The 12126-nt window shown below is 38.6% G+C and overlaps 1 protein-coding gene across 2 annotated transcripts in view; it reads left to right on the top strand.

The window, feature by feature from the left end:
- The window catches only part of opcml (opioid binding protein/cell adhesion molecule-like), a 484925-nt gene extending 473572 nt beyond the window's left edge, over positions 1-11353 (top strand). The window contains exons 5-8 of one of the 2 annotated variants that reach the window (XM_072446891.1): positions 1471-1608; positions 2368-2488; positions 7146-7297; positions 10338-11353. In XM_072446891.1, coding sequence (XP_072302992.1) covers positions 1471-1608; positions 2368-2488; positions 7146-7297; positions 10338-10438 — 512 coding nt within the window. In that variant the 3' untranslated portion in view covers positions 10439-11353. The remainder of the gene's footprint in view (positions 1-1470; positions 1609-2367; positions 2489-7145; positions 7298-10337) is intronic. The other variant, XM_072446890.1, reaches the window with a different exon arrangement.
- Positions 11354-12126: the final 773 nt, after the last annotated feature.

Below are 12126 nucleotides of genomic sequence, written 5' to 3'. Positions count from 1 at the left end.
GCTTTTAACATCGCCCGTGTCAGGGGTAATTTGTGCCATGACTCAAGTGGGTCTGTTCCGACGCAATTAGTTTATTTTCTTTGTGTAATGAGAGCATGCCCCGAGCTGCCTGGCTTCAAGGGACACCCAAACACAGATTTTCTGGGGCTGTTGCCTATTCATACCTGCGAAATCTGGTTAACTGAGACCACAATAGTGAATAAGATCCAATTTGGAACCCATTTCTCAAGAAGATTGTTGATGTTGTTTTCTATAGTTTTCTACTATTTGCACATTGAGGTCAGACACCAAGTAGATCTCTTTTGACAATCGATGCCAGATCATGTTCAGACCCTTTTAACAGTGATATTTTTTACTATATTATGACCTAATATATAGTCTATGTAGATTCTTATGTCCATCCATATTGCATTTAATCATCACAGGAGAGTTTTCATTACAAAAACCTTGAAAAATATATAAAGATGGTGAACTGTCCATTTTTTTAGATTGCAATAAAAATGTATAGCCAATGATATAGTCAAATATCCTGAGGGGGAGGGATTTGAAGATGAATGGCTGAAATACATTTTGCTGAAATAACTGACAATTACCTGACTCACATAATATGGTAATTTTCTGGAAATAAATAAATAATTGTATTGTATTCTATAATGTTTTATGTTGATGTTTAATGTTCATTTAAAGCCATTTTTGCCTTTTTTTGTGTGTTTACTGTAGCAGTTCATTCTAACCATAGAAGTGGAAATCTCTTGTGTTGTGTAGAGGCCACATTCTGCTCCACTGGTTTTGTCACAGCCACAGTAAGACACGGGGCCCAATAGGGGGCCCTGATTGTGCCTGTGACAAAGCCAGAACTTTCACTCTGCACTTTAACTGTGCACAATTCCTCTCATTGTATATATTTTGGGGTATAAATCCTGAAATAAATTGCTTCACTCATTGGGACTTTTTTAGCTATAAACAGACAAGGCACATGTATAGGTTCCCCCAGTTCCACAAAAAAAATCTAGTTTTATTTAAATCACACACAGACTCTTTCGAATTTGTCAATTTCCAGGTTGAAACTGGACTAAATGGGATTTTATTGTGAACATTGTGTACCTTAACCTTTCCTTTTTCCTTGAATCTAGTTGATGTATTTTTTAGTTATTTCTTTTTCTGGTCCTGCCCTGTCTGTTTTTTTTTTCTCTTTAGTTCTGTCTTTACCTCTGAAAAAAAAGACAATGCAACATAAACTATTCATGGGTTTCAGTGTGCTGTTTGTAGGTGCCATTTGGAGGACTTTAGATAAAGAAGATATCATTTTGATACTTGATTGCCTTAAGGTTTAACAATGATTCTATTGCATTGCCTTCTTCAGATCAATATAGTTTGAGCCTGGGGGCCTCAAACTGCATTTTACTTAAGGACCCTCACAAAGCAACACATGGCCCCGTTTATTCACCCATCCACCCATCCTCTGCGCAGGTACTCATAAGTTCTTGACTGAGGGGGAGCATCTGGAGATCACAGGCATCACCAAAGAACAGTCAGGAGCATACGAGTGCATCGCGTCCAACGACATCTCCAACCCCGACATCCGGACTGTGCAAGTCACAGTCAACTGTAAGTATATTTCCATTTCCATCCGTTTTAGACACTTTCTCATTTCAAGAATTTCTATCGTTCTTCAGCTGTGATAGATGGAGCTTTATGGGAAAGTGGAACCATCCTCCTGAGATGTCCTTCTCCAGGCTGATTTTGATCACATTCGGTTCACTTAATAACTCTTGCTTAATGTACACTGAATTATTATTATTAGACACAACATGAGCAAGATTGGCAATAATAACTACTGTAACTATATGTATTTTTACTACTCTGATAATGACAATCACGATCTTAACATTTTACATTTGAAACATTAATTTTTCATGCAGCTTTTTAGTTTATAGTTTATTTTTTATTAAGTCATATTTAGCTAAATCATTTTTCAAATTATATTTTTTGTTATTATTTCATTTATCATTTTAATTTTATAATTATTATTTTTTTGAGCAGACCAAGTTTTGTTATTTTTAGTAAGTCAAATTTAACTAAATCATTTTTCAAATCATATGTTTTGTTATTATTTCATTTATCATTTTTTTTTTTTTTTTTTTTTTTTTTGAGCAGACCAAGTTTTGTTATTTTTAGTAAGTCACATTTAACTAAATCATTTTTCAAATCATATTTTTGTTATTATTTCATTTATATATTTTTCATTTTAGTTTATTTTTATTTTTTTTGAGGAAAGCAGTCTTTGAACATAAAGTACAATGGGCAATTCATCAAAAAGCATGTTTACAATGAGAATGTGAACATGTTATTGCTTTTTCCTCCTAGATCCTCCCTACATTTCCAAAGCCAGAGGTACGGGGACAGCGGTGGGACAAAAAGGCGTGCTGCAGTGTGAGGCGTCGGCGGTTCCCAGAGCAGATTTCGAGTGGTACAAAGAGGACCGCAGGTGAGCAGCGTGTCTGTTTGAAGTCAAGGCTATTCTCACACCAGGAACATTGGGCTGCAGGCGGTGCACAAGGGCTCGCTCACAAGAGATTCTCTGCTCACATGAAAAAAGACTGCACACGGTTATAACAGTCAATAAGTGCCGGGAGGAATGGATGAAAAAATACAGGTATTTTTGCACATTCAAGTACCGAGAAAAGTCCCTCTAATCTCCGCACAGTTCATGTTCACACAGCGACAGTGGCTAAAAGTGGGTTTAATATGAGCATGTGTGCATTCCTCTGGGGTCAAGACTCCCCTGTAAAAGAGATTCTCAATATCAGAATACAATGGTCAATAAATAAATAAAACAATCTATGCCAGGGGTGTCCAAACCTTTTTCACCGAGGGCCGCATTTTGAAACTTATACGGAGCAAAGGGCCACAAACAACCTGACAATGTCAAATTTGAAAAGTGATTCATTTGAAGTTTTGCATTTGACATAGTTTTGATGAGCCTCCACACCTTTCGGAAGACTTGGAACATTAGTATTAAGTTGGTTTTACATCAAAATGCTTGAATTTTTATAATTTTACAGTAAATGTACTTCTATTTGTTGTTTGGGCCAATTTAGCAGGAAGCCAGAGGGCAAAAAAAATGGCTTAAGGGCCGCATTTGGCCCCCGGGCCGTAGTTTGGACATGCCTGATCTATATCTGTGGCTGTAAAGAAAATGTTATCTTTCCTCTTCCCGCTCAATTGTAAAACTGTAAACTTGTGTAAACTGTGAAGCACAAAATGCTCAAACAAACAGAATTTAATGAACAATTATTCACAGTTGGTCACAATTTTAATTACTATTTACAAATTAAGGGTTTTATTTTTGGACCTCCTACTTCCAAGTCATTTCGCACGCGAATCAGACAAGTTAGTGTAAAAAGCCCCCACGTCTGGCCCCGGTCCCTTGTTCCTACGCGGTGTGAACACACATCAAATGGGGACTGGTGCTAAAAAAGTACCAGCCACTGATTAAAGTTCTGACAGTGCGAAACTTCTGAAGCTACAGTCAATAGTGAGATTGGCTAGTTAGTTTGGACTTCAGCACTTCATGATCCAGTCTCTTTTTTCATACCCTAGGCATGTATTTCTGCAAAAAATAACCGTGAAAATCACACAAACATTTGATTTTTTTTTTACAATTTTACCTCTGATTTGACAAGAGGTTTTGAGATTGGTACATTACTGAGAAAATCACCTGTTTATATACTGTATATTGGTATTATAACTATACTATACCACCATACTACTGTGACTGTCCAATAGACTCTGGACCATGGACAATCCAGTCACTCCAAGTTTGGTCACTTCTCACCGAAATGTCTCCTCAGCAGCACTGAAAGACGGAGCAAATGTAGACATATCTAAAAATAATGAATACGTAAATAAATAAGTAATTCTAATAAGCAGGGAGGCCAAGTTAATGCCATACTACGGAACATTTGGGAAAAGTTCTTGCCAAATCCTGAAAAACATTCTCTTTTCATAATGTAATGATGAAATGTATCTAAATTGTGCTTTTTTTTTTACTTTTTAATCAACTGCATTGCGATCAAGTTTACCAAAATGATGGGATTATCTGTAAATAAATAATCCCTTTCACACATTTTCACAGAGATTTTGATGTAATGAGATGCACTAAGTCTTCACGGCTGTTTCTTCTCATAATGTGCTCAAATAATCCAAATCAAAACACTTAATTAACATTATTTGCACACACACACAAAAAGAGTCCATGACACTTACGAGTACAGATATTTAGCTGTAATTGGTTTTAAGTGAACGGCTCTGTGGCTTGGAGAGTTACAGTAGAAAATAGAGGATTGGTTCTGAGCGTCCCCAGTGTTGCTTAAGCTCATCTCCGCAGCCTCTGGAGCTCTGCTAAATGGTCCCTGACGGAGACGGCCACATCAGCCACACAGTCGCCACAAAGGCCCAGAGCGGGGACACGGTGCCTGATAACAGTGACGAGCGGCCGCAAATGGAAGAAGCCAGTGTCGCACGCGCAGGAGGGAAACTAAAGCGCTGACGGAGGGGGCGATACTGGGAAGCTCAAGGCGCAAAAAACAAGAAAGTGACAACTGTTAAGTACTACCAAGAAACGGAATCATTCCAAATATAATCGAATAAGTGATTCAAAATTGGTTGAAGCTTGGATTTTAGTATTTGAGAGCAAACTGCTGCCTTTAAAAGCATGTTTTATAGAGGGCGGTTTTATAAAACTGGCCCGACTTCTCTCTGGACGGAGCATAAACACAGGAGTTCTTAGTCTGTTTCACCAGTCTCACTCAGGATATTCCCAGTCTGACTCAGGATATTCCCAGTCTCACTCAGGATATTCCCAGTCTCACTCAGGATATCAGGATATTCCCAGTCTCACTCAGGATATTCCCAGTCTCACTCAGGATATCAGGATATTCCCAGTCTCACTCAGGATATTCCCAGTCTCACTCAGGATATTCCCAGTCTCACTCAGAATATTCCCAGTCTCACTCAGGATATTCCCAGTCTCACTCAGAATATTCCCAGTCTCACTTAGGATATCAGGATAGTCCCAGTCTCACTCAGGATATCAGGATATTCCCAGTCTCATTTAGGATATTCCCAGTCTCATTTAGGATATCAGGATATTCCCAGTCTCACTCAGAATATTCCCAGTCTCAATTAGGATATCAGGATTTTCCCAGTCTCACTCAGAATATTCCCAGTCTCACTCAGGATATCAGGATATTCCCAGTCTCACTCAGGATATTCCCAGTCTCACTTAGGATATCAGGATTTTCCCAGTCTCACTCAGAATATTCCCAGTCTCACTCAGGAGATCAGGATATTCCCAGTCTCACTCAGAATATTCCCAGTCTCATTTAGGATATCAGGATAGTCCCAGTCTCACTCAGGATATCAGGATATTCCCAGTCTCATTTAGGATATTCCCAGTCTCATTTAGGATATCAGGATATTCCCAGTCTCACTCAGAATATTCCCAGTCTCAATTAGGATATCAGGATTTTCCCAGTCTCACTCAGAATATTCCCAGTCTCACTCAGGATATCAGGATATTCCCAGTCTCACTCAGGATATTCCCAGTCTCACTTAGGATATCAGGATTTTCCCAGTCTCACTCAGAATATTCCCAGTCTCACTCAGGAGATCAGGATATTCCCAGTCTCACTCAGGATATTCCCAGTCTCACTCAGGATATCAGGATATTCCCAGTCTCACTCAGGATATTCCCAGTCTCACTCAGGATATCAGGATATTCCCAGTCTCACTCAGGATATTCCCAGTCTCACTTAGGATATCAGGATTTTCCCAGTCTCACTCAGAATATTCCCAGTCTCACTCAGGAGATCAGGATATTCCCAGTCTCACTCAGGATATTCCCAGTCTTACTTAATTAAAGCAACTATACAATGCTTTAAGACCATGGAGCGGACACGCCACCAGGACCTTTATGACCTAAAGTGTTTGGTTGTTTCTAAATGATGTTCAAATGAAAAAAGTCCGTGTTGTAATTTGACTTCAAAGTGACTTCATGTCATTAATAAAGAAAGATGACAATATGTGAAAAAGATTGGTTTAGGCGCATATTTTAATATGTCAACATCTGATAAAAGTAAGCCTATAAATCATACGATTAATCGAATAATAAAATCATGTTTTGTGAATGTATTAAAAGTGCAGAGTTCAGAGTGTCTTTGAGTCTGCTCCAGACCAGTCTGAGGTCAAACTTACCCAAGAGACTGAGTGAGGCTCAGACTGAGCTTCATGAAACTCAAATGACAAAGTGAGTCACGCTTGGTCATTAAGTCTACGCTTAGAAAGTGAATGACTTTTATCAAACAGGCGTTTGCTCGATCCCACACTGTTCAACAAGTGTAGGAGGATACATGTTATATATGATATATGATATATGATATATGATATATGATATATGATATATGACATATGTACCAAATACAGATCCAACGCCCCAAATGAGTTAATGACCGTTAATCATTGACTGAGGTTCAGGAGGTGGACCACGCCTCAACCTCCTACTCCTCCTCCTGTGACCACTCCTATAATTACCCAGAAGCCCTATTTATACAGGATTATCCCAGCATCTGTGGCTGTCTCTGCTCTCTCAAACCCACCCACCCCATGTCTCTTTCATCTTCACCTTAACACATCACCATCTAAAGGAAGGGGGATCTGAACCGGCCGGACTGATCACCCCATCCTGAGTCTGACCCAGCCAACTCTAATCGATCTATCATTGTCATGCTCACTATTATCGATAAAAATTCTCTTGTATTCCATTGTTGTGACGTGGTCCTTCCAGTTAAGACTTGCACACAATTCAAAGAGGGAAAGTATTGTGTTGAATTAAAGTACAACTTAGAGGTTTTGTATTCTTTTGGTATCACATTTGCAAACATCATTTTCCCCAGCTCCACCACAGCAGCAGAACAAGTAGCCTCCTCAGTCTACCTTTCTCCTCCTCTTCACCTTTCAGAAACAGATGTCCCACTCTCCGATGGGGACCAGGTCAAAGCACCATTCTTTCAGACTCACTCGTCCGCCTCTCCAGGTTACATTTCTATCACGTCGCTTGACTCAGCGCTGTGTTCTGTCCGCAGACTCTCCAGCGGACTGAACGGCGTGCGCATCGAGAACCAGGGCAAACAGTCCCTGCTGGTGTTCTTCAACGTGTCAGAGGAGGACTATGGCAACTACACCTGCGTGGCCACCAACAACATGGGCATCACCAACGCCAGTATAATCCTCTATGGTGAGAGCAGCAGTGTTTAGCTGCGATAAAGGCCGTAATATATGCATAACTTAGGCTTTAAACACATATTTTTAGCTTTTAACCATAACGTTGTTCCCTCACATACATAAGTTGTGTTTAACTTCATACACATTTGTTTGATGAATCCTGTTTAGTAAATCCTCTTCCCTCACAGACTTAGAAAATACTGCATTTCAAATTTCCCAAATGTGTGACGTCGGAGGTAGAGCTGGCTTTATGTCTATAACGGAGCTGTTTTAAGCCTTTCTATTGTCAAAGCGTTCAATACAACTGCGTGCTTGCGTTAGCATGACCGGGGCTAAGTTAGGATTGTTTATCTCCCCCTTGGTGCGCAACATCATGTTTAAAGAGCATACGACAGGCTGGACGACTCACTGAACTAAAATGCAGTTAAGATACATATATTTAGAATTTTGCAGAAGAAAATTATGAAAATGTTAAAACAGAATAGCACATTTTTTAGGTTTATAATTCCATTTCCTGTTTGTAATTAATGACATCACACGCGGAAATTACCCAGCGAACACTGGCCAAAAATGTATCTAATGTCACTTTTTAATTTTTTTTATTAGACAAATAGAAATTTGAGAGCGACTTTATTTTTGTTGAATTCATGTTTAGACGTTTCAAAAAAATTGTAAATGTAAAATTGTAAAATACTTAATATAAATATAATAAACTTTGACTGGAATGAGTCCGCAAATGCCTACTACTGTAAAAATGTATATGCACAACAGGTATAAATACACCAAATACGCACTTTAATGGCCAATGACAACACTAAAAATGATGCATGTTACTGTATACGTCTTAAAGTATTGGTGTTGAGACTTCTAACATGCTTTTTATCTGCTGAAATGACACTAAACCATGGTTAAAAACGCAGCATGAAATCCGTTCAGCATACTGCGAATAAAAAAGAAAATAATCCTGACCCAGAGCCCTATGCTGTTTTATACCTTTGCAGTTCAGCTCCCAGTTTCCATGGTAATTGCACTTTGAATACAAAGCCTTGCCTCCTGTGGTGTATGGTAACATAATGGCAGAAGATAGTGGCTCAAAGGAGATAACCTGAGCTCCAGCACAGGTCCAGCTCCACTAAAGAAGACGACGCCACACACCCACCTTCATGTTAAAGAGGCTCGAGCTGGAGGTCGTCATGCTAATGTCCGGATCACAAAGTCCTCCTCCGCACAAAGAGAAGCATCACCTGCAGACGCTTACAGGCTTTAGTTTGAGGCGTGATGTAACAGCTACAAGATGCAATGCCTTCTATGAAAGAGTGGAAGTGATGATCTCTCAAAGGAGACGTATTATGTAAAGATAACTTATTTTTTTTTACCATGTTACGACGGCATTTTATGGAGTATTTTGTATTTTGAGTCCTTCATGTTTGTGCAACACGCTCCCCCCTGTATGTAGTTTAGACAGGCCAAGTCACTTTCTGATCTTTATTCTTTCAATTTTGATTGACGTGTCCAAAAAACGTTGTATTTTGTGGGTTATGTGTCAATTTCTTTGCCATGTTTTATAAGTATTGTTGTGTACTGCACTCTGGTTAACTGTGTTGTGCGAAATAGAGTTGGATTAGAACCCGTCATCGTTTTGCATTTCAGGGCTCAAAAAAGTTCAGTTTTCACGTACCCCCTATCTCTGCCCACTGCTCTCTTACTTTCAATTCTTAAATACATTCGGGCTCTGGGTGTGTTGCGGTTTAAAAATGCCACTTAACCATTTTGGAGTCAATGGACCTGTTTCTATTATTAAGCCGTTTTAGATCAATATCGCAGTTTACAATGAACAAGAAGTAAAACAATGACCTTTGCAATAGTGTTGGACTAAGAATGTCTTTTCTAACCTTGTTTCTCTTTGTTCGACATGCCCAAACGGAGTCTTCACCTTGAGACTCTGGCCCGTTTTCACAGACATTTTAACACCTCCTTGGAGTCATGTCTGTTTCTTTTTATTGATTTATTTACTACATACATTTTTTATCTGTTTTAGCGTCACAAACAAGCCGAAAAATCAAACTGTTGTTAAATCCAGCCAGGGAAAAGCATAGACTTCTTCCCCATCTTCTATCTGCTCGTAAAGAAAGAAAAAGAAGAAAAAAATAGAGCGTGAATCTACTAAAATAGGCCAAAGTACATCCGTCAGCATCGCCATGTTTGTTCTTTCGACTTCTGCCTAAATTAAAATACTGCGCTGTGATTGGTCTGTGGGTCAGGTGGTTCTGCCTCTTCAATAGTAAATACAGAGCCATTGGCCGGAAGAAAACGACATGTTCTGAGCATTCTAGCTTCAAATGTGTGACATTGAAGGATCACGAGAGCTGCCTCTGATGATTATTCCAGTAGTCCACTAGTCAGCCATTATATTTTTTCAACTGGTCAAACTATTATTTCTATTATACAATGAGACTTTTTAAATAAAGTATCAACCAAATAAAGGTTAAAACATGGCGACTCGAAGCTTCTAGATGGATAATTTTCATAAATAAAGTGTACTTTTGAGGAAAATCAGAGTTTATTCCCTGTTTACATTGATTTACATTATTTACATTGATTTCACAAGATAAACATGTACATAAGTATTTTTCAATGTTATTTAGAGTCTGTATATAGTCTGTATATCCAGCTAATGATCATGATTATCAAATAACAACCTCAAAATTAATTGTACCATTTCTTAAATCCGTCACATAAGCTTGAGAACAACAAATTACATTAGAAATACAAGACAGGAACAGGTTGTTTGCCAATGTTAAAGAACTGATTCCTTAAATTGACGGAGAGATGTAACTGATCTGATTGAAATGGACAAGTTGTACCAATCAGGAGCTTTAAATTGAAATTCTCAACGGCCAGTTTCCTCTTTTAAAGCAGGAACATGAAAGAAAATATCCCCATTTCATAGATTAAATGTAAATCTAAATGGATTAAAACTCAAAGCTTTAAAAAAACGATTTACCATAACATCTCCGCTTGAGTATTCTAAATCATTTTACATGTATTTTCAGGTCCCGGGGCGATGCACGATGTGAACGGGGCGGCGGTGATCCCCGGCTGCTCCTTATGGCTCCTGCTGTCTCTAACCTCCTTCTACCTGCTCCAGTTCTGATGAGCACCGGCCGGCAGCTCCTCCGCATCCAACCCACCACAGACTATCAGTCCTAGACAAGACCGGATCCCGAGCGTGCGGCGCCCACCATAATCTCCTCTCCGTCCCCTCCTGGCTCTGCGTCCGAGCGAGCTGCAACACCAACCACGGGGCACGTCCAAAATCCTGCACTAATTTGACGATGGTAGAACTCGAGTTTGTGTCCTCCCCCCCGACCCCCCCCCCCCCCCCCCCTCTGCGATACTTTTTTATGTGGAAAGGGAAAAAAAAAGAATACATGTAACTGTTGATAGTTGACTGTTTATTGCCCAATATTGAAGTGTACATTCAGATAATTATTGTGTCACGTCCTGTTCAATATCTGTACAGTACCATTACGCTTTTTTAAGTAAATGATGAAAAAATAGGAAAAAATGCAACGTGATTGTTGAATTTTACTGTATTTTTACAGTTGTATGCAAAAGGAATACCAGATCCTTCATTGGAAATACGACATTGTTGAGTTCTCAGGCACAGCCCTACAGCATAGTGCATCCAGACCGTTCCATAGTAGTGTGTAGACGATGTAGAACTGTACGGGCAACTCCTGCGCTCTTCTTTTTATGATTATTACACGGTATAACTGAAACGACAAGAAAACGTGTCATAGCAGCTCCAGTGTACATAGAGAAACTCCTGCTAATCTAATTAAGGCTACATACTGCAATGTGGGAAAAGGCAATCTTAACTAATACCTCTAATTGGTTCGTTAAATGTCAGGGTGCACCTATTAAGATCTAATACAGAGTTGATTGGACTGGTTACCCAATCAGAAAATCTGCGAAGTGAGTGTGAACCTCCAGTGATATGATCTACAATGCGCTCAATACAGTCATTATTATATATGATACTGGAGTAATTCATGTGCAGAAAGTTAGATAACACTTTTTTTATGTTTTATTTTATTTATACATTTTTTAAAAGATGAAAACGAAAATACACAACTCAGAGAACAGAACCAGAAAGCAAAATTAGGAAGAATAATACAGTAAAATAAAATAGATACACATTACAAAAAGACATCTACCAATGAAAGAATCATGAAAAAGATTATTTAAAGTCCCAGTTGGTCCACAGTCAGTCAAATTGGTCCATTTCCATATAAAGTCCAAATGTGAGTCTTTCCATTTGTCTGATGTCTGTTATTGATCATTGGTGGTGTTTGTGTCAGCCATTTCCAAGTCATGGCCTTTTTTGCTGCTGCCAAAAGTATCCGTTAAAGGTGACAATAGCAGGAGTTTTGAGGCCCAAGTACAAGATAACACTTTTTAATACCTACACTTTTAATAAAGCATGAACAAAGACTCCCTTTAAATGTTTCAGGTTTAGTAACTACTTAGTTAAAACCAGAGTGTAATTATATAGCAAACATGAATCATTGTTAATCAAACAACCTTTTGTTCATTAAAGTCTTTGTTCATGCTTTATTAAGAATATTCAAAATGTAGTTATTATAAAACGGAAGTATAAGTTATAATTAAGAAAAATATGTACTGTATTTACATAATTACATGAAACATATTATATGGTGATTGGATTTAAAGTTCTATGTCACTGTACACCCTATTTTTGTTGTTAGGATTTATTGGCCCGTGTATACATCTATAATTTTTATGTATTTAATATAATGGTAGGTTACTGTAGTTGCT

This window comes from Eucyclogobius newberryi, unplaced genomic scaffold (genome assembly GCF_026437365.1).
Source record: "Eucyclogobius newberryi isolate DKJ021-1_F unplaced genomic scaffold, fEucNew1.0.hap1 SCAF_15, whole genome shotgun sequence".
Taxonomy (NCBI): domain Eukaryota; kingdom Metazoa; phylum Chordata; class Actinopteri; order Gobiiformes; family Gobiidae; genus Eucyclogobius; species Eucyclogobius newberryi.
The sequence above is the reverse complement of the archived record's forward strand: the minus strand, read 5'-3'. Positions and strand labels throughout refer to the sequence as shown.